The sequence below is a fragment of the Terrapene carolina genome, unplaced genomic scaffold (assembly GCF_002925995.2).
Source record: "Terrapene carolina triunguis isolate 2854851 unplaced genomic scaffold, T_m_triunguis-2.0 Scaffold233, whole genome shotgun sequence".
Taxonomy (NCBI): domain Eukaryota; kingdom Metazoa; phylum Chordata; order Testudines; family Emydidae; genus Terrapene; species Terrapene triunguis.
Genome location: NW_020664584.1, coordinates 12,244,027 through 12,265,899, shown reverse-complemented (window position 1 = coordinate 12,265,899; position 21,873 = coordinate 12,244,027). Strand labels below are relative to the sequence as shown.

The 21,873-nt window shown below is 57.6% G+C and overlaps 1 protein-coding gene across 1 annotated transcript in view; it reads right to left on the bottom strand.

The window, feature by feature from the left end:
* Nucleotides 1–923: 923 nt before the first annotated feature.
* Nucleotides 924–21,873, bottom strand: part of LOC112110982 — a 22,604-nt gene continuing 1,654 nt past the window's right edge. Inside the window, exons 3-19 of the mRNA XM_029912593.1 lie at nt 15,905–15,963; nt 15,388–15,480; nt 15,047–15,174; nt 14,637–14,780; nt 14,362–14,436; nt 13,801–13,971; nt 13,215–13,311; nt 12,753–12,973; nt 11,960–12,113; nt 10,641–10,849; nt 10,143–10,260; nt 9,405–9,607; nt 3,401–3,518; nt 2,791–2,960; nt 2,155–2,252; nt 1,970–2,045; nt 924–953 (exon numbers count right to left, since the gene is read on the bottom strand). Coding sequence (XP_029768453.1) covers nt 924–953; nt 1,970–2,045; nt 2,155–2,252; nt 2,791–2,960; nt 3,401–3,518; nt 9,405–9,607; nt 10,143–10,260; nt 10,641–10,849; nt 11,960–12,113; nt 12,753–12,973; nt 13,215–13,311; nt 13,801–13,971; nt 14,362–14,436; nt 14,637–14,780; nt 15,047–15,174; nt 15,388–15,480; nt 15,905–15,963 — 2,164 coding nt within the window. The remainder of the gene's footprint in view (nt 954–1,969; nt 2,046–2,154; nt 2,253–2,790; nt 2,961–3,400; nt 3,519–9,404; nt 9,608–10,142; nt 10,261–10,640; nt 10,850–11,959; nt 12,114–12,752; nt 12,974–13,214; nt 13,312–13,800; nt 13,972–14,361; nt 14,437–14,636; nt 14,781–15,046; nt 15,175–15,387; nt 15,481–15,904; nt 15,964–21,873) is intronic.

The following is a 21,873-nucleotide window of genomic DNA, read 5'->3' as shown; positions in this document are numbered from 1 at the left end:
AGAGCTCCAAGGCTGAGGGCCAAGCGGCCTTAGCAAGGCACCGTGCTTACTCAGGGGCCAAGCAAATAGTTCCCCAGGCGAACTGCACACAACACTCTCCAAGTCTTGCTACCTCCAAGCACAGGCTACAGCTATGCCCTCTGAAATGCACATTGCAGCAAGCACTCAATACCTAGCTAGGGGTTGAGAGCACCCCCCCTCCCCAGCCCCAGCCATCCCTGAGGCCTGGCCTTTGTACAGTGCCAAGCACTTCCCAGGACACGGACAGCTTTAGTTCCTCCTGCACCATCAGGCATTGGTCCCTTCTGACTGTTCCCCAGCTGGCATTAAGTGCTCCTGTCAGCAGCTACTGGGGAAGGTACCCCGGCCCACTGCTAAGGGAAAGCCAGGGCTGGTACTCTGCATCCCCGCCCCCTCATAGCTGGGGTCAAGTTGAAAGGGAGAGAGCTAGATGAGGAGCTCTGAGCACTTCTCAGGCCTGGTACAGGGCAGCCCAAGGTAGAGGCTGCTCTGGTCAGCCCAGGGACGTTGGCTCAGCCACCTGGGTGGGCTCAGAGCTGGCGTGGCTTGCAGTTGTTAACCCCTTGTGCAGATGGAATCCCAAGTGTTCCAAGCCATGTGGTGCACTGAGTCAAGGTGAGATTTGGCCCAAGAGCAGCATGGAGGAGGCCCGTAGTTCCCTGCCCTTGGAGACTGGCCTAGAAGCAGGAGATCCAGCCGCTATTCCAGCTCCATGGCTAGGAGGCACCTGCCCACACCCCGATGACCCTGCTAGCTTGGGGAGGTACCTGGTGGTACCCCCTCACCTTCATTAAAAAAGGTACCAGAGCCACAGGTCTGAGGGCCAAGGAGAGTTTATTTTGTTAACAGCTCGGCAATTTGGGAGCCAGGTGCCCAGTGCTGCCAGGCCCAAGGACCTTGAGTTAGACCTGAAGCCTGCCTTTCCCACACACCTGCAAGGAAAGAGACAGATCAAAAGTGGGGCTGCAGCGCCTGCATGAGAGGAAGCAGCACAGTGATGGGCACTGCCAGGCTGGTGGGGTCCATGGGACCCAATCTCAGGGCTTTGCCATCTGCACCCTGCAGCGGGTTACTGAGCGCCTGCTGAAGGTCAGGCCGTGACATGGGGCTAGCTTTATGAGTGCACCTTGGAGCCCAGAATGGGAGACTTAGCACCCCTGCCCAGCAGGACCTGTACCCCAGAGGATGCTGGGAGCCCAGCCAATGTGTGTCACTCCTGACTCCTTGCAGTCAGGGAGCTGGTAGTCGTGGTGAGGGGGCGGAGCAGGTGAAGAGTTCCAGTGCAGGGAGAAGGAAGTGGCCGGCTCTAGGGCTGGGCTAGGAGACTGGCCAGTCAACCTGCCCACACCCTGACTGGCCTCCCCTGCTGCCACGGAGATCCAAGGGCCTGGGCTTCCACTGCTCTCCTCCTGAGGCTTACAAGGTAAACACCAGGGCATGGATCAATGCAACCCTCTGTGCGCCTAACTCTCCAGGAGTCCTGCCTGAACAGGGCAGAGCCCCAGGGGGGCTCTGGAAGTGTCTACACTGCAGCTGGGAGCGAGCTGCCCAGCCTGAGCAGAGACTTGTGCTAGATCCACTCACGCTAGTGTGCTAAAAATAGCTGTGTGGCCATTGCAGCTCGGACAAGAGCTCCGCTCACGTCACCCGACCCACCAGCTCTGAGCTCGGGGGCTAGTCTCTGCTGGAGCTGCAATGGCCACACAGCGATTTTCTAGCATGCTAGCTCGCTCCCAGCTGCAGTGCAGCACAGGCAGACATACCCTGCCCCACGTGTCCCCGGCTCCCTGGGCTGGGAGCCCCCTTCCCAGTCCGGGAGCCCCCTTCCCAGGCCACAGAGGGGTCTGGGCACCGAGGAAGGCCTGCCCATTGGGTGGGCGGATCCCAGCAAGTGCCCGGGGCCTGGAGATCACTTACCTCAACCCACAGGTCGGTGGGGCACTGATACCACTTCCTCCCCTCGCTGCTGCTGGGCTGAGACCCAGAGCGTCTCTGTCAAGGGGTAGCGGCAGCGCAGAGTCAGCCTGCAGAGGAAGACGCTGGCTTAGCCAGGTGGGTGGGAACTTTGGAGCTCTCAAGCCAGTTGCCACTGGCTGCAGGGACACCCCTCCCAGCCCCAGAGCTGGCCCTCACCTGTACCACGAGTCCCGAGTGATGATGGGGGATGTGGCTGGGACCCCCTCAGGCACAAAGGTCACCTCATTCTCATACACCAGGTAGCCTCCTTCAAACTGTGCAGGGGAGACTGAGAGTCAGAGAGCAGACAGCAGCAAGGGCGGCTGGGATTCCTTGGGCTTTCCTCCACCCCGGGAGCTCAGCACCCAAATCCTAGTGAAATCCAGCCTGCTAGACATGCCAGCCCTATGAAGTCACAGCTTCTGGTGCGCTCCCAGGTCTGCTCACCCTCTTTGCATTAGGGGTGCACACATCTCCCTGGGTGATGGGGCTTGGCTCAACTAAAACACAGGGACTGAGGTGAGCAAATCCAGCCATCTGGGCTGGCCTCTAGCTTTGTTGGGGCTGGAGGGGGGGCCCGTACCCCAGATGGCTTGCTTTACCCAGCCTGCACCACCGTCCTGCTGCCACCCCATGGCAAAGCCCTGCCACCATCCCAGCGGGCCCAGCATCAGACCATGACTAAGCGAGAGCTGCAGAGCCCTACAGCATTAGACCCACCCTCCTGTCACCAGATGCTCCTCCCCAGTCTCAGCTACCAGCTGCCAGCCTGCCCCACCCCCGAGGGGAAAATATGTTCCATGGGGGGCTCACCCGCCGTGTGGTCCCACAGGAGGCCAGCGAGAAGGAGAAGAGGGCCCGCGAGGAATCGGAGGCCACTGGCCCACAGCCTGGATCCCTCAGGTGGGTCCGGCGTGGGTCAAGGGCAGGCTTGGTGTCCAGGCTCAGCACCGTGGCCACCAAGGTGCCATTGGGCAGGCACACTGTGCCCAGGAAGGGGGGAAGAAAGAGTCAGGATCAGGCCTAGAGACCCCACCATCACCCCTCATTCACCCAGCAGGAGCTACTGGGTCAGCATGAGGCTCTCGGACCCCTCTGCTGCCCCGTAAATCCCATGCATGGTGTGGTTGGCGCAGGAGGGGTCTGTGCCCTGTGGCTGGTGTGGATAATCCCAGATGGGGCAGCCATTCCCCATGGGGTGGGGCTGGGTGCAAGACTGGGGTCAGGATGTGTGGCCGATGGCTGCAGAGGAGGTGGGTTAAGGAATTTCAGCCCACTGGCTGAGCCAGATCTAGAGGAAAAGGGATGCCTGTGCCACTGATCACTTTACTCCAGTGGAATCTAAGGCCCAAAGGCACCCCCTACCCACCCCCACAGGGGACATCCCATGCTCCTGGCAGGGTGTCTCCACCCAGGCACTCACCCAACAACTGCCCAGTGGGGAAGGTGCAGACAACAGTGAAGGAAGCCAGGACTGAGCGAGTCTTGTTGTCCCGCAAAGAGAAATCCAGCCGAGCCGTCAGCCCTTGGAGGGAGATGCTCTGGGGGTGTGATAGTGTGTGAGAGTGACTCGGGGGCCGAGCACCAGCCCTGGCACCAGCCAGGAACCCTCCCTGCCAGGTCCCAGCAGAGCCCAGGCTTGGGAGAGGTCAGACATCACTAGTGCTTGGGCTGGCTCCTGCCCCCATGCGTCCTGAGAGCAGGAGGGGCAGGGGCTACCCACCAGGCCTTGCTGGGGAAGATACGAGGCAGGCTGGGACCAAGGAGGCAGCCAGACCAGTCCGGAACTCCAGCAAGAGCTAGAGCAGTGGGTTAGCCCAGTCCCCAGGGTGCCAGGCCCCCTACCCATTCTGTGGGGCACCAGCCCCTTCACCCCTATTCTCGGAGGGTGCTTTGTGGGACTTGGAGTCACTTCCCACTCAGAGGCAACGAGTCTGCATGTTGGATTTTGCCCATCCTCCATGGAACAGTGGGGCAGGGGCAGGGGCCACTTCATGCAGCCCTCGATGCAGGGGGCAGAAGGGTTCAAAGGCAGGTGCTAAGTGACCAAGGAGAGCTGGTGAATGGGAGTTTCAGAGGGAGAAAGAATACAGCTATGATTCAGAAAGGCCACATCACCAGTGCCAACACTGCTCCTGGCTCCTCCACCTGCACCTGTGTCCAGACAGAGAACCCAACTATGGGTGCCACTACCTGGGCCTTGGTGTGGATTTGCAGAGACTGTGGCATGTCATCGAAAGCCAGGCTGGGGAGACCAGCCAGTGTGAGAGATGCCTTCTCGTAGAATGTCTCGGGATACCGGTGGGAGAGCTACAGGAGTAGGTGGCTAGGCTGAGAAGCATCCGTGAACACAAGGAATTCCTTGAAAACTTGCATATGGAGATCTCCAAGGCTGAGGAACCAATCCAGCTGGAGAGGACTGCAGTAGCACCCACCAGGGCAGGAGGAAACGGCTCCTTCACAGGGAGAAATCTGGCTGCTAGTTACTTCTGGCAGCAGGCAGTGCTCCACACTGGCTCCCAACCCCCAGCCATAGAGATGACAAACCAGTATTCTGCCCTGGCAATAAAGGGTGAGGAATCCCCCGCAAAGGTGAAGGAGGCCAAGGCTGCAAGGATCGCAGCCACCACTCCCAAGAGGCATCGAAGGGTGGTGATGGTCGGTGATTGCTTTCTAAGGGGAACAGAGGCATCCATCTGCTGGCCTGATCTGGCATCCTGGGAGGCGTGCTGCCTGCCAGGGGCCCGTACCTGAGATGTTATGGAGGGATTGCCAAGGATCATCCGGCCCTCTGACTATTACCCCATGCTGCTCATACATGTGGGCACTAACAATACTGCCAGGTCTGACCCAGATCCAGAGTGATTACAGGGAGGGAGGGTGAAGGGCTTTTGGGCGCAGGTGGTGTTCTCATCTATCCTTCTGGTCAAGGGCAGGGGCCTGGGCAGAGACAGACACGTTCTGGAGTAAACACTTGGCTCAGCGGATGGTATCACCAGGAAGGCTTCGGCTTCCTCAAGCATGGGATCCTGATCGGAGAAGGACTGCTGAGCCCAGATAGGATCCACCTATCCAGGAAGGGGAAGAGTATCTTCGGATACAGACTGGCTAACCTAGTAGATAGGCTTTAAACTAGATTCAACAGGGGTAGGAGACAAAAGCCCATGGGTTAGTCCAAACATGGAGCTGTGGATGAAGGGTTGGAATCTGGGGGAAACATGGACAATCATAGAGGGGCAAAGGACAGACAAGAAGGGATATTGAGGGGAAATCTAATGAACACCTGAGATATCTGTATCCTAATGCAAGAAGTATGGAGAATAAACTGGAAGAACTAGAAATACTAGTGAATACTCACTATTACGACATAACTGGCATCAGAGACTTGGTGGGTTAATTCCCATGACTGGAATGCTGGTATAGAAGGGTACAGCTTGTTCAGGAAGGACAGGCAGAGAAAAGGGGGAGGAGGTGTTGCCTTGTATATCCAAGATGTATATGTTTGCACTGAGGTTGAGATAGAAGTGGGAGGCAGACCTGTTAAGTGTCTGGGTAAGGATCAAAGTGGTAAAAAACAAGAGTGATGTCTTGGTAGGGGTCTACAACAGACCACCAAACCAGGAAGAAGAGGTGGCTGAGGGTTTTTTTTAAATAACTAACAAATCATCCAAAGCACAGGACTTGGTGGTGATGGGGGACTTCAGCTACCCAGACACCTGTTGGGAAAATAACACATCAAAGCACAGATTATCCAATTTTTTGGAATGCAAGGGACACAACTTTTTATTATAGAAAGTGGAGGAAGCAACTAGGGGAGAGGCTATTCTAGATTTGATTCTGACAAGGTTGAGAATTTGAAAGTGGAAGGCAGCTTGGGTGAAACGGATCATGAAATGACAGAGTTCATGATTCTAAGGAATGGTAGGAGAGAAAACAGCAAAATAAAGACAACGGACTTCAAGAAGGCAGACTTCAGCAAACTCAGAGAAGTGGTAGGTAAAATCCCGTGGTAAGCAAGTCCAAGTCTAAGAGTTCAGGAGAGTTGGCAGGTTTTTAAAGAGACATTTTTAAGACCACAAGAGCAAACTATACCAGAACGTGGGAAAGATAGGAAATATGGTAAGAGGCCACCCTGGCTTAACCAGGAGATTTTCAGTGACATGAAACTCACAAAAGAGTCACACAAGAACTGGATACTAGGTCAAATTACAAAGGATGAATATAAAGAACATTACAAGCATGTAGGGACAAAATTAGAAAGTTTAATCTCAAATTTTGCCTTGACCTAACTAATGATATAAATGGTAACAAGAAAGCATTTTACAAATACATGGGAAGCAAGAGGAAGACCAAGGACAGGGTAGGCCCATTACTCAATGAGGAGGGAAAGACAGTAACAGAAAATGCAGCAATGGCTAAAGTTTTCACCAAAAAAGTTACCAGTGATCAGACAACTAACATAGTGAACATCAGTGTAAATGGGGTAGGGTCTGAGGCTAAAAGAGGAAAAGAACAAGTGAGAATATCTTCAAGTCAGGAGGGCTTGATGAGACACCTCCTAGAATACTTAAGGAACTGGCTGAAGAGATCTCTGAGCAATTATCGATTATCTTGGAGGATGGGAGAGATCGTTGAGGGCTGGAAAAGAGTAAATATAGTACCTAGCTATAAAATGGGAAACAAGGACAACCCAGGGATTACAGACCAGTCAGCTTAATTTCTGCACCTGGAAAGATAATGGAGCAAATAATCAAACATTCTATTTGTAAGCACCTAGAAGATAGGAACAGTCAACATAGAATTGTCAAGAACAAATCATGTTGAACCAACCTAATGTCCTTCTTTGATGGGGTTACAAGCCTTGTGGACAGGGGGAAGCAGTAGCAGAGCTTTGGATACTGTCTCACATGGCCCTCTCATAGACAAAGAAGAGAAGTATAGCCTAGATGAGCCTACTATAAGGTGGGTGCATAACTGGTTGGAAAACCATTCTCAGAGAGTAGTTATCAGTGGTTCAGAGTCATGCTGGAAGGGTATAATGAGTGGGGTCCTGCAGGGATCAGTTCTGGGTCTGGTTCTGTTCACTATCTTCATCAGTGATTTAGATAATGGCATAGAGAGTACACTTACAAAGTCTGCGGATGATACAAAGCTGGGAAGGGTTGCAAGTGCTTTGGAGGATAGGATTAAAATTCAAAATGATCTGGACAAACTGGAGAAATGGTCTGAAGTAAATAGGATGAAATTCATTAAGGACAAATGCAAAGTACTCCACTTAGGAAGGAACAATCAGTTGCACACATACAGAATGGGAAATGACTGCCTAGGAAGGAGTACTGAGGAAAGGGATCTGGGGGTCATAGTGGATCACAAATTAAATATGGGTCAACAATGTAATACAGTTACAAAAAAAGCGAACATCATTCTGGGATGAATTAGCAGAAGTATTGTAAGCAAGATACGACAAGTAATTCTTCTGCTCTACTCCACGCTGATACAGTCTCAACTGGAGTATTGTGTCCAGTTCTGGGCACCACATTTAGGAAAGATGTGGGCAAATTGAAGAGAGTCCAGAAAAGAGCAACAGAAATGACTAAAGGACTTGAAAACATGACCTATGAGGGAAGATTGAAAAAACTGCATTTGTTTAGCCTGGAAAAGAGAAGACTGAACGGGGACATAAGTGTCTTCAAGTACCTAAAAGGTTGTTACAAGCAGGAGGGTGATAAATTTTTCTCCTTGACCACTGAGGAGCAGACAAGACACAATGGGCTTAAATTGCAGCAAACAGGGCCGGCTCCAGGCACCAGCTTGTCAAGCAGGTGCTTGGGGCGGCCGCTCCGGAGAGGGGCGGCACGTCCAGTTATTCGGCGGCAATTCGGCGGACGGTCCCTCACTCCGCCTGGGAGCGAAGGACCTCCCGCCGAATTGCCGCTGCAGATCGCCATCGCGGCTTTTTTTGTTTTGTTTTGTTTTGTTTTGGCTGCTTGGGGCGGCCAAAACCCTGGAGCCGGCCCTGGCAGCAAAGGAGATTTAAGTTGGACATTAGGAAAAACTTTCTAACTGTCAGGGTGGTTAAGCACTGGAATAAATTACCCAGGGAGGTTGTGGAAACTGGATTTTTTTAAGAGCAGGTTAGACAAACACCTGTCAGGGATGGTCTCAATAATACTTGGTTCTGTCTCAGTGCAGGAGACTGGTCTAGTGACCTATCGACGTCCCTTCCAGTCCTACATTTCTATGATTCTATGCTCAGGGCACATCAGGAAACCCAAATCCCAGAGAAGATGAGCCAGAGAATCTCTTTGTTGCTACAGTGAAGCTCTCGAGAGACAACAGGCTGCGCTGGGTGGCATGAACCGCAACAGTCACCCTTTTCTCGTGTGGTTCCACTCAGGAGTGGCGCCGGGGTTTTTGGCGCCCTAGGTGGGGGTCCTTCCATGCTTCCGGTCATCGTCGGCAATTCTGCAGCGGGGGGGGTCCTTCTGCACTCCCGGTCTTCAGGGCACTTTGGCGGCGGGTCCCGGAGCGAATGAAGGACCCGCCGCAGAATTGCCGCCGAAGACCCGGAGCGCAGAAGGACCCCCCGCTGCCGAATTGCCGCCAAGGGCGGCAAAATGCCGCCTCCCCAAATCCTGGCACCCTAGGCGACCACCTAGGTCGCCTAAATGGAAGCGCCGGCCCTGGTTCCACTGAGGGTTAGCAGTTGAAGCCAGTTCCCTCTCCCCTGCTACAAATGGGACTGGGAATAATTTGTCAGAAGTGACAGTTTGTGGGAAAATCTGGGATGACGTTTCCCAAACATTAAAAAAAATGTAAATGTTCCTGAACCAGCCCAAGTGTTTTGGTGTTTGTGATTGGTCTGGGTGAGAAATGAGGGGGCTTCACCCATTTTCTTACTGCTTCTCCAAGGCAGCAAGCGTTCGGGGTGAGAAAGTCTTTGCCCAGGTTTTGCCCTGGGTTCCCAGCTGAAAGACTGTGTCCAGAGGAGACTGTCTGGAGCTGGGGTGTCCAGGTCATAGGAAAGTTCAACAGTTTGAAAATTTCTCACAAAATGAAAGTTCCAAAAACGTTTCACGCCAGGAAAAATGGGTCATTTTGAATTCTAGAAAACGCTGCTGTTCCGTTCCCAGGATGGAGAAGTCAGGAGGAAATGACTGGCTTTGACTTTTCCTGGCCAAATTCCTGAGGAACAGCTCCATCCCAGGGCAGCTGAGTTTGCTGACTGAAAGCTCGCCCATTGCAGTCTGAGCACCTCTTGTGTTCGGAGAGCGACGGAAACACATGGATGTCCCTGGTTAAGAGTAGGTGGCAGGCAGCCATTTTTCTTGCTCCCTCCCAGGAGAACTGCAACCCCCACCAGAATATTTTCCATTCTCCTTCCCCACTGCTCTTGCCCCTCCCCACCCCCCAGCTCCCCCACCTACCTCATACGCCAGCCCAGCAGCCAGAAGGGGGACAGCCAGGTGGAAATGGCGACCATCATCGGACACTCTGTAGCTGTGGGGGGCAGCCAGCTGGCTCAGGGGCCGCTCCCCGACATAGGGAACCCAGAACCGGTCCAGTGTCCCGTGGGTCATCAGCAAGGCCAGCGCCCCAGCCTCACAGGAGCCCTGGAAGCTGGGGGGCACTAACAGGAGCAGAAGGGGTTAAATATGGGTCCAGTCACTCTGAGCACCCCAGAGCCAAGGGCTCAGCCAGGCCCTGCACTGGGATGTGGGAAGCTGCAGGCCACAGCCAGGAGGGATAGGGGCATTGAGCCAGTGACCCCGAGAGCCACAGGACCCCCCCACACACATACCTGCCACTCATGCCAACCCCATCCATGCCCCTGACCTCCATGTTTTCCCCCCCCCACTCACACCAATCCCAGGCCCTGCTTGTCCATGCCACCTCGCTGCACTCACAGCACCCCAGCCCATGCCCACACAGCTAACCACTGCCCCCACCCCACCTTCTGCCAACATAGCTACCCACTGCCCCCACCACCACCCCTAAACCCTATCCACACAGCTAACCCACTGCCCCTCTCACCACCCACAGCCTGTCCCCACACAGCTAACCCACTGCCCCTCTCACCACCCCCAGCCTGTCCCCACACAGCTACCCACTGCCCCTCACACCACCCCCAACCCCTCGACCAGCCAGGCCCTCCCCCAACTCACCCACATCTGGGACATCACAGGTGATGAACCCTGCCTGGGTGAAGGCCTCGCCCGTGGGCAGCAGCCGCAGGGTGTAGTTGAGGCGCAGAGTGTAGCGCCTGAGGGGGCCGTGCAGGTACTGCCGGGAGGACAGGCGGGGTCAGAGTGGGGCTGAGGAGCTAGACAACCCTCCCGTCCCCCCAGCTCTCCCGCAGGCAGCCTAGTGCAGCCCTCACACCATGGGGCACTGAGTGAAGTGGGCCTCCCCAGGGCACCTTCGCGCTACGCATCCTGATGGCTATAGGCCCAGCCCTGGTCTGGGACCCTCCTCTTCCGCTGCCCTCCATGCCAGCCTCCACCCCCAAGCCAGCTGCTGCATGGGCAAGGCAGCCCCCGAGCACCAGGGCAGGGGAGAGCCCTGGGGCTCTGACAGCTTATCCCTCCCTCCATGTACACAGGAGCCCACTGCCCTGGCCCCCCATGCCACCTCCTCACCACCCCATCCCCCCCCACCGTTACCTGCTGCTGCACCAGGGGGTCAGCAAAGGGCACCCTCAGCCCAAAGGCCCTGGTGTCATTGGGGTTGGGGGCCTCGTGGGGGTCAAAGCCACGGTCCTCGGCCTCGGGGTGGCTGAAGGGACGTCCGCCCACCGAGACAGAGACCAGCTCCACATCGGGCAGGAAGTGCCCCAGGCGCACCTTGAAGTAGCCCTGCGCTGCCACGGTGTCTGGGGGAGGAGACAGGGGTGCACTGGGTGGTGGGGTTCACTGGAGCACTCCCCCAGGCAGCCAGTGCCCTAGCCCAATGGCCATGACCCCAGCTGGCAACCCCATGCCCAGGGCAATGAGCCCAGCTGAGACCAGCAGCTGCTCATCCTGACATTGCCCGGTGAGCATGTGGGAATTTTTGTAATAGTTTTATGAAAACTCTGCATGCCTCAGTTTCCCCATTCACTCTGCATTGCTGCCCGGGGGGGCGGGAGCTAATTGCTCCTCTGGGCCAGGGGCTGGAGTCATGTGGGCAACAGGTAGGCCTGGCTAGCTTTGTCATGGAGAGCCAGTAGCCCAGGGCTGCGTGGAGCCAAGGGACCCGCAGCGTAAAGAATTCAGCTGCCCCCAGCGCGTCAGACAGAACAAGGGGCCTGGGGAAGCAGGGCAGGGAGGGTTGACCACATGAGCTTTGCTTTCCCAGACTAAGCCAGGCTTTCTCAGCACTGCATTCCAGGGGCCCAAGAAACGCTGCCTGCCAAAGGCTGCCTGTGTCCCTGCGTATGTCCGGCTCTGAACGGCACTTTGCACTCGCTGGAGAGCCAGGGCATGCGGGAAGCAAAACCCAATGGGGGATTTTGACCTGTGGGTGGTTAGATGAGCTGAATCCAGACGATTCAAAACCAGGCAGGGTCGGGTCAGTTTCTTCTGCCCAGAGAAGTGACAAGTATTCCCGCACCCAACCCCAACCAAACCAGCCCCTAGACCCAGTTCCTGTGTGGCAGCTCTGTCTGCTGGAGCAGGGGCTGGGACGGGCGGGGAAAGATGTTCAAGGCTCTTGTGGAACGGGACTTCCTTTAAAGCCGGCAGCTCGCAGGGGCCTGGGGGCTCTTGCCGGGTGGGGTGAGGAGCCCCCCATGCCAGGAACTAGGGGGCTCTTCTGCTGCAGAGGGGGCACAGTGATCTGGGCGGGGGGCAGAGGCCCAGGCCATCAGGGAGGCAGAGCTCCTGTGGGAAGCTGATCTCCAGAACTCCCTCACGTAGCCTGAGCACCCCTTTCCCATGGAGCTTGGGGGCCGGGGTGCAGCAGGGCTCGGCCAGGCCACAGGCATCCTGGGGGCTGCACCTACCGTCAATGATCCGGGGCGTCTGTGGGGAGAAGGGGGTGCGGATGGGACGGTAGCTGCGGTGACGGGTCCGGTCACTTTCATCCCCTTGCCAGTGCCGATCCAGCAGCAGGTGGATGCTGTACCTGGTGCCATAGCGATTACCCACCAGGGCGCTCTGTGGGGAGGCGGGGGAGCAGTGACAGCCCCTATGGGGAGACCCCTGACTCCCTCCTGGGAGGAGAGAGCTCCACCATGTGACAGCCAGGACCAGCTCTTCCATTGGCACCCCCCCCCCCAAACACACACACACAGACTCTCCGACCTGCAGCCCCATGGGGTGAGGGGATGGACCAGGGAGGGGGCCAGAGCTCAGTTGCTCCAAGTTCTCAGGAGCTTTGGGGAGCCAGGGGTGCTGGGAGAAGCTGCTGCAGGGAGCAGGAGGTTGACAGCATCTCACAGACTGGGCGGCAGCAGCAACAGTTCATGGGAACAGGTCTCGGACTGGAGATCCAGGCCAGCGTCCCACCTCAGGCCATGCTGTGACTCCTGGCGTCTATCACGGCTCAGGGAGGGGTGTTGGGTCTAGTGGGTCACAGCAGGAGGGGCTGGGAGCCAGGACTCCTGGGTTCTCTCCCTGTCTCTGCCACTGCCCTGCTGAGTGACCGAGGGGCCTCACTTTCCCCCTTTGTCTAGCCAGGCTGTGAGTTCTTTGGAACGGGGACCCTTGCACCAGGGGAGCGAGACGCATCAGTCACAGGGGTCTCGGCGCAGGGCCCAGCCCGGCGGCTGTGCTGCCTCATGCCTGTGCACTGACCTGCAGCAGCCCCCCGGGGGCACCAATGGGCACCACGATGCGGATGAGCCTGGAGTCTGTCAGGAAGGTGTAGCCATTGCGTGCGACAGTGCCCACGTCAATCACACGACCATCCAGGCCCATCTGGACCTCGTCTTGGTACTGCTCTGGCCACAGCACCAGGGATGGCAGGATCCGCGGCGTCACCCAGCTCAGGCTCGTAGCATTGACCACCGGGGAATCTAGGGACAGGAGGCCATGAGCCCCACCTACTGGTCCCCTGAGACCCACCCCAGCTCTGCCAGTGCCCCTCACTCCTGACCCGCAGCCCCCTGCTAGCCCAGCCCTGCCAGTGCCCCTCACTGCTGACCCACAGCCCCCTGATACCAAGCCCTGGGCTCCCTCCCGCCAGCTCTGCCGGTGCCCCTCACTCCCGCCCCACAGCCCCTGCTAGCTCAGCCCTGGGCTCCCTCCCAGACTCACTGACAGGGCAGGCCACAGCTGTGTCCACCATGAGGATCATCCAGGCCTGTTTGTAGAACACTGTCGCCCTGGCCACTTCCACCTCCAGCCCCTCCACCTGTGAAGAGTGGGTCAGTGGAGGGGCACAGAGAGGGGTCCCATGACTTCATCAGGGTTCCCCCCTCATTCTCCCTCCCCAGCCAGCCCAGGAGTCTGACCCCTGGTGTGACCGGATTTGACTGGTCCCTGGCAGTAACCCAGGGGCACCTTGGCATGGACCAGTGCTGAGTCAGCACCTGACTGCTCCTTCTGCCCCAACAGGGGCTGGGCATGAGCCTACCGTGCAGCCAGAGGCCACATGGTGCCAGCAAGAGCCAGGCTCCCAGAGACTCCTGATAGCAGCCTTGCCCCCCATCCAGCCAGCCTCCCCACTGTGCACCAAGCTCCCACACACCCCACTGGGCCCCCCGCCCCCCCCCCCCCCCCCCCCCCCACTGTGTACCTAGCTCCCACGCACCCCACTGGGCCCCCTGACGCACCCAAGGCCCCCCCCAGCCACACCTCACTGTGGCCACCGTGCCCTGCCCTACCCCCCAGGCTCCCTCACTGTGGCGATCTCGCTCTGGGCTGTGCCGTAGGGTGCGCGGAAGAGGACGCGGGTGGCCGTGGTGTTGACCCCGTAGCCCAGGGCGTGGGCCTGCGTGGCGGGCATGCTGAGTAGGGAGCCGTTCTGGAAGTGGAAGACAACCTGCCACACTTGGTTCAGCGCCCCCTGGGCCTGCAAAGGGGAGAAACATAAGGCTGAGTCCCCCCATATGCCGGGGAGGGAGCAGGGGTCCCGACACTGTCAGGTTACCCCTCTCCACAGATCATGGCTCTGCAGTCGGCTTAAGGGCTTCAGCCCCTGTGGGGACCAGCCCAGCTCACCATACCCATGGCACTGGGTTACATGTGGCAGGGGCAATCCGGCCAGACCCACTGGGCACTTAGCTTCCGCCGTGCCCTGGGGAGTCCGCGGCCATGGGGCAGCAGGACAGCCAAGTGCCCTGGCTCGCTGCTGCTCTGTGCCAGAGACAACGCTGCTCCCCGGGCGCCCATGCCAAGCTCCGGGCACCGTTCATTGCTGGTAGAGGGACCATGATGCCACAGCTGCACCAAGCCCACTCACCACCGGCCAGGCAGCGATCCAGTCCTCATTCAGCACTTCCCTGGCGATACCGGGCACAGCCCGCCGGACCGACACCTGCAACAGGACAGGGCCAGCTCAGGCTGGGGAAAGAAACCCTGCTAGGAGACCCTCTGGCGGCATCACTTCACACAGGGGAGCGCAGGGAGCCCCCCCCAGCATCACCCCACCCAGCGGCTCTGGGGCCTGCCCTAGGGACCCCGACCAGGAGACAAGTCCTTCCCCACCACCTCATCCTCCACCATGGCCCCCCTCACCTCCATGTAGTTCTCCTCGCAGACAATCTCCCGGGGGCTCCAGGGGGCTCCCAGGGGGCAGCTGATGGTCATGTCATAGGGGACGCTGGGCCCCACAGCGCCTGTCACCTCCACCCGCAGCTGCAGGTTGAAATCCTGGTCAAACTGGGGTCCCCCAGGAAAGAGAGACTACAGGTTAGACCCTGCCCAGCCTCAGGGCTGCTCCAGCACCGGAGATGGGGGGGGCACAGCGCTGGCACCCAGACCTCAAGTACCAGAACTGGCTGCCCAGCTCTGGCAGGATTCCTGGGTTCCTTCCCCAGTGCTGGCAGGGGAGCAGGGTCTAGTGAGTGACAGGGGTGGGGGGGCTGGGAGTCAGATATTGGCCCCCCAGCTCCTGGAGGGCAGGCCGGGGCACTGGGGGCACTCACCGTGTTGCGGACAGAACAAGCCAGGAAGGAGACGCGGATCTGGGGGTTCCCACGGAGGTCAGTGCCTGCCATGAATCCGCACTGCGAAGCCAGCTGCTGTGTCACCTCGATGTACTGCCCCGACTCGGCTGGGGGGAGACAGCATCTGGGACCCCCACCAGTACCTGCCCCCCCCCCCCCCTGCCCCCCGGGCCCCCCCCCCCCCCCCCCCCGCCAGCCTCCCGTCACACGACCCCTCTCCCAATGCACCATCCCAGGCCACCCCCACCCACAGGCCTGCATCTTGCCCCAGCCTCTGCTCCAAACAGCCAGGAAGCCCTCCATGACCCCTCCCCACTCACTGTAGACCCCATAGCGCCAGCGGCTCTGCCCCACGAACGCCTTGTCCAGCCAGATCCAGAAGTAACGGCCCCGGCACTCAGTGCGAGCAGCTCCTGGGGGGATTGGCAGTGTTACTGGGGGCAGCACCCAACCCCCCTCAGCACCATGCCTGGCCAGGGGACGGACTCCAGAGCGCCGGAGGCCTACTCCCCTCAGTGTGGTGGGTGGGGGCCCCCGGATCCCCTCTCGGGGCTACTGCTCCAGGTCACAGGCCAGCTGTGCTCACAGTAGGGGCCGCCCCATCCTGCTAGCCCCAGCCTCCCGCCTCCACCACCAGCCCCACCTGTGTTGTACCACCCACCCTGAACCCTATCCCGCCCTCAGTCACAGCTGTCCTCAGGGGCCCCCCGGGCCCTGAGATAGTCATCAGAGTCTCTGTCCCAGCACCCCAAACAGGGCTTAGTCATTCTAAGCCCCCCGACCCCCAGGATTCCCCCCCGCCCCCCGGGCACCATCCCTACCCCACAGGAGACTCACCATCGGGAAAGGACACGGCGCCCACGTGCCAGGGCACCACCACCCAGAGCAGGCCCAGCCTGCAAAGAGGAATGGGGCAGGTCACACACAATACAGGGGCTGCCCTCCTCTGGGTCCCTCCTGGGTGCTAGCCCCAGTTCCGCGCAGGGAGGGGGTCTAGTGGGTTAGCGCAGGGGGCCTGGGAGGCTGGGGCAGAAGGCAGCCTCCCCCATATGGCAGGCATCCCTCCATGCACACAGACCCTTCCCCGCAGAGGCTATTTGGTCACAGATGGATTTTGACCCCCACTCCCACCCCCAGATGCTCACACAGGGCAAGGGCTTCCCACTAGAGACTGGAGGGGATGGGTCATGCACCAGCCTAGGGCATGGGGTCAAACCCAGCTGACATAGGTGCCCCATGTGACCATGACCAAGTCCCTTAGCCTGTGCCTCAGTTCCCCCCTGCTCCCATACCAGAGGGATCAATGCTCTCTGGGAAGGACTATTCCAGCTGGCCAGGGGATGGGGGTGGGGCAGCACCCAACACAGACTGGGGCCTGTGTGTTTGTAACCTAGGGGTGCTTTGGGCCCCAATGCACTGGTCGCAGGTTTGGGGCTGGGGGATGCCAGGCTGGACACCCGTGGTCCAGATGGACAAATGGCCGTGCCCCAGGAGAGGCAGTTAGGGGAGCTTGCTCTGTGCCCTGTCTCTTGGGCTGCAGGATAGTAGGTCAGACCCCCACTGAGATCAGAACCCAGTCCTGCCATGCACCCTGCACCAATCTCACCCTGACCAATCCCAGCCCTACGCCACCACCAGGCCCTGACCAATCCCAGCCCTACCCCGCCCCCTCAGCCATGCACTGCTGCCCCACCCCAGGCCTTGACCAATCCCAGCCCTGCCCCGCCACCAGTCCCTGACCAATCCCAGCCCTACCGCCCCCCCCCCACCTTGGCCATGCCCTGCTGCCCTGCTCCCAGGCCCTGACCAATCCCAGCCCTGCCCTGCCCCCAGGTCCTGATCAATCCCAGCCCTACCACCACCCCACTCGGCCATGCATTGCTGCCCTGCCCAATCACAGCCCTATCTCTTCCTCCCCCTCAACTCCACAGTGCCAGGCGCTACACAGACTAGGTCCTGCCACAGAGGCTCAGACGCCCACCCCCTTGCTCCCAATGGACCCTGTGACCTGGGCTGCAGGAGATTTGCCACCAGCAGTGCAGGGACTATGACACTGTGATGAGCCAGACATTCTCCCCTCACCCAACTGTGTGTGGGGGGGTGGCACCTCCCCCCGGCTCCGCTCCTTCCGCGCCCAGGCAGGGCTGCCAGCGCTGGGAATCCCTGGGTTGCTGGTAGAGCTGAGATAGGAGCTGCCTTGACAGCAGTGCTGTCCCAACACAGCCTTGGAGCCAAGAGACCCCCCCACACACTGAGAACCAAACACCAGCCACATGCCCTTGGCACGGCGGGGACCCCAACACCCCCACACCAGAGATATTGGCCAGCCTGCTGACAGATACCTGCCTGCCGCCCCCCCAACCACAGCCCAGAGATAGGAGGCCCAGCGTCCTTACAGATATTGCCCCCCCAACCAAAGGCCAGAGATGGAGGGGGGGGCAGTGTACTTACAGATATTGCCCCCCCACAGCCCAGAGACGGGGGGCCTAGCGTACTCACAGATACTGCCCCCCACAGCCCAGAGACGGGGGGCCCAGCGTCCTTACAGATACTGCCCCCCACAGCCCAGAGCCGGGGGGCCCAGCGTCCTTACAGATACTGCCCCCCCACAGCCCAGAGACGGGGGCCCAGTGTCCTTACAGATACTGCCCCGTCACAGCCCAGAGACGGGGGGCCCAGTGTACTTACAGATACTGCCCCCCACAGCCCAGAGACGGGGGGCCCAGCGTACTTACAGATACTGCCCCCCACAGCCCAGAGACGGGGGGCCCAGTGTAGTCACGGGTACTGCCCCCCCCCAACCACAGCCCAGAGATTGGGGGCCAAGCGTACTTACAGATACTGCCCCCCCACAGCCCAGAGATGGTGGGCCCAGTGTACTTACAGATACTGCCCCCACCAACCACAGCTGGCCAGAGATTGGGGGGCAGGCTGCTTACAGACACCCAACTCTCCATCTCCAGTCCCCCCAGCTTTACTGCCAGCCAGGATTTCCTGCCCCAGCCCTGCACCCACCAGGCCATTGCTGGGACAGCCCAGGGAGGCCCCCCACTCACCTCGTGAGGAGCATGGTGGGCATGCCAGGTCTTGGGGCACTGGGCAGCTCAGCACAGTGCAGCGGGTGCTGCTGCGGGAGGCAGGCGATACAGCCCTGGCAGGCTGGCAGCTGATTTGCTGGGCTGGGTGGAGACAGGCTGGGAATGGGGTGAGTATGCAGTTCTGTGGCCTTGGAGAAGAGATAAGGCTGGGGGCTGAGCTGCCCTGGGGTGGGGGAGTCGGGACTCCTGGGTTCTGTCCCTGGCTCGGGGGCTAATCGCTTAGAGCAGAGGGTCTGGGAGGCGGAGCGCCTAGGGGCTAGTGCCAGCTATGCCCCTGCCCTGCTGGCCTGGCCTTGGGAGTCCCTTCCCCTGCTGTACCACTGCGATGGCGGGCAGGGAGTACTGGGGGGAGGGGGTGCCAAACAGCTGATTGGCAGGTGGCTGGTGGGTGTTGACCACCCACGATTTTTTTTCTGTGGGTGCTCCAGCCCCGGAGCACCCATGGAGTCGGCGCCTCTCCCGCAGACCCTTAGGTGTCCACCAGTATAATCCGGGGTGGGGGGGTGTCTGTGAACGTGCCAGCAACCAGAGGTGACACCTGGAGGCACACAGGGTCACGTGCCCTCCCCCCCCCTCAGATTTCTGCCTTCCATTTAGCACAGAGGCTTTCCAACTGTGGGACGTGTCCCCCTAGGGGGCGCAGGAGAATGTTCTGGGGGCCAGCCCAGTGCGGTGGGGCTTGGGGAGGCAGCCCCACCTCCACCCCCGACTCAGCTCAGGCGGTCTGGGGGGGCTTTACCCAAAAAGTTCAAACTGGCATTGCCACTCGCCCCCCTTCCAAACATTCCTCCGTGACCCCCCGAGGGGGGCGTGCCCCACAGTTTGAAAACCTCTGTTAGATCAAGAGGCGACATGTGGGGGTCACATGCCCCCCAGAGCCTTTAAATTGTGCCCCACATTCATGGCGCCTCTGCTAGTGATCCATTCAGCTGCAAGTGTGAAATATAATTACTCCGTTCAATTTCTGTAATGGCTGCGTTTGTTATTTGTAAACCCACTCGGTCAGCTTCAGCCGTTCACCAAGCAGAAACCGTCTCAAAGCCGGGACAAGAGAAAGAAAGAAGCGAAATCGAACCCCCTTCAAAAAATCAAAACCTGAGGGGATATGACGACAGCTACATTGAACTTGGCTTTATGTGTGGGTGGAGAATATGTGTGGGTGGAAAATCCAGACCCCAGGGTGTAATTTGTGGAGAAGTACTTTCTAAGGAAGGAAGCACTTAAGCCGAAAAAGTTAAAAGACATCTGAGGTCGTGCATGTGGAAAGCGTTGACAAGCCAGTGGAGTATTTTGAAAGGAAGTGGAATTACTTATAACACACAAAAAAACTGTACAAACTGTGTGAATCTTGCAAGAGAAGGCTCTCAAAGCATCCTACATGGTGACAATTAGAATCGCTAAAAACAGAAAGCCACATACAATTGCTGAAATTACTGATGCCAGCTGCAATTGAAGTGTGGGGACGAAGCTGCTAATAAACTGAAGAATGTGCCAGTATCAAACGACCCCCTTAAAAGGTGAATTACAGAGGTTGCAGCTGACGTGAAAGACCAGGATTCAAGCAAGTGGGATGTGTCAGGTGAGGTTTAGCTGTTGGTTTATGTGCGATACATCTGTGATGGGAAAACAGAAGGAGAACTGCTGTTTTGCAGATCACTGCCGACAAAAACAACAAGTGATGGGATTTTTAAGTGTCTGGATAATTTCGGGATGAGCAACAACCAGGACTGGGGGCAGTATGTGAGCACAGACGGTGCTTCTGCAATGATGGGGAGGCATAATGGGGTGCAAAAAAAATGAAGATGTTGCACCATTGGCAAAAGTAATGCACTGCATGGGTCACAGGGAGATCCTGGGCATGAGAAAGATGCCAGATGACCTGAAAGATGTACTTGATAAGACAATAAAAGTTTTTAACTTTATCAAAGCACACATCAAGCAAATGCACATATTTTGGGGGCAATGTGTGCAGAAATGGGTGAATTTCATCACAACCTTCTCCTGCACACTGAGGTCAGATGGCTTTCCAAGAGAAAGGGGTTGAATCGCGGTTTTGAGCTTCATGAGTCTCTGATGGTATTTTTGGAAGAGCAAAGGCATAGATCAGGTAAATTCTCAGAGACCTGGCTTGCTCAGCTTGCTTATCTTGCTGATATCTTTCATCACCTGAATCAACTTAATATTAGCATGCAAGGGCGTCAGTCAAACAAAGTGACTGCGTTCATTGAGAAGCCGGGTCTCTGGCAGAAGTGAGTGCACAAAGGGACCAGGAGCATGTCTCCGCTCCTGCAGGAGTTTTTGAACACCTAACTTTTGGTGCTATGATGGCAGATTGCATGGATTCCCTTCTTACCAGTTCAGAACGTACATCAGCCACACGGTAACAATACTGAAATGATCTGGATCACAAATCCCTTTTTATCTGCTGATGGGGAATTGCTTGAAATGATTCCTAAAGAGGAGAAGGAATTTACTGAGCGGAGAAACACTGATGTGAAACGTGCCCACAGGCCCATGCCTGGTGCTGAATTCTGGTTGCACGCGGCTGGTGAATTCCCTGAATTGGCTAACCACGCTCTGCGAGTCCGCCTTGCATTTGCTCCCACTTCCCTTTGTGAAAATGGATTCTCAGCCCTCACCAGCATCAAAAAACAAACAGCGTTTGATAGCGAATGTTCAAGGTGACCTTCGCACTTGTCTAACTGAAATGACTCCTCAGCTGGACGTGCTGTGTGCTGCCAAACAAGCCCAGGGAGCGCATTAGTATCAGGTAAGCTGTCAATATTCCCATTTGCTGTATTTTTGTCAATGTGGGCCAATCATTTCTCTACAGTGGTATTTGTGACAACTATTACAGTACCATGAAAGATACAATTTATGAGCAAAAAAATAATAAGGGGCAGTTGGAGGTCTGCAGACTTGTCTGGGTAAATTTAGGGTCCCTGGGGTGTGGGGAGGTTGAGAACCACTGATCTAGAGGATCCCCACAGGCCACCGCACTAACCCTAGTCTGGGGATCCCACCCTTAGTAACCTGAACCCTACCCCGGGGAGCCCACATTGGTAACCCTAACCCTAAACCCTAACCCTAGCCCCGGGAGCTCTAAGGACCCCAAGTATAGCCCTAGCCTGAAGAGGCCGACCCTTAGTAACTCTAACCCTAGACTGAGAATCTCCAGTGGCCACAGGCCTACACCTAGCCTGAAGAGCCCTACTCTTAGGGCTGGTCTATACTTAGCCGCTAGTTCGGCGGCTGGAAATCGAACTTCCGGGTTCAATTTATCGTATCTGGTCTGGACGCGATAAATCGAACCAGGAAGTGCTCACCGTCGACTGCGGTACTCCAGCTCAACGAGAGGAGTACCACGGAGTCGACGGGGAGCCTGCCTGCCGCGTGTGGACCGCGTCTGAACCGCGGTAAGTTCGAAGTAAGGTATGTCGACTTCAGCTACGTTATTCACATAGCTGAAGTTGCGTACCTTACTTCGACTTGGGGGGTTAGTGTAGACCAGGCCTTAGTAATCTGAACCCTAGCCCAGGAGCCCCACCTGTACTATCTTTCTATGGGTAGGGTTGCCAACCCTCCAGGATTATCCTGGACTCCCCAGGAATTAAAGATTAATCTTTAATTAAAGATTATGTCATGTGATGAAACCTCCAGGAATACATTCAACCAAAACTCTAGCCCACGAATCCCTACCCCTTACTA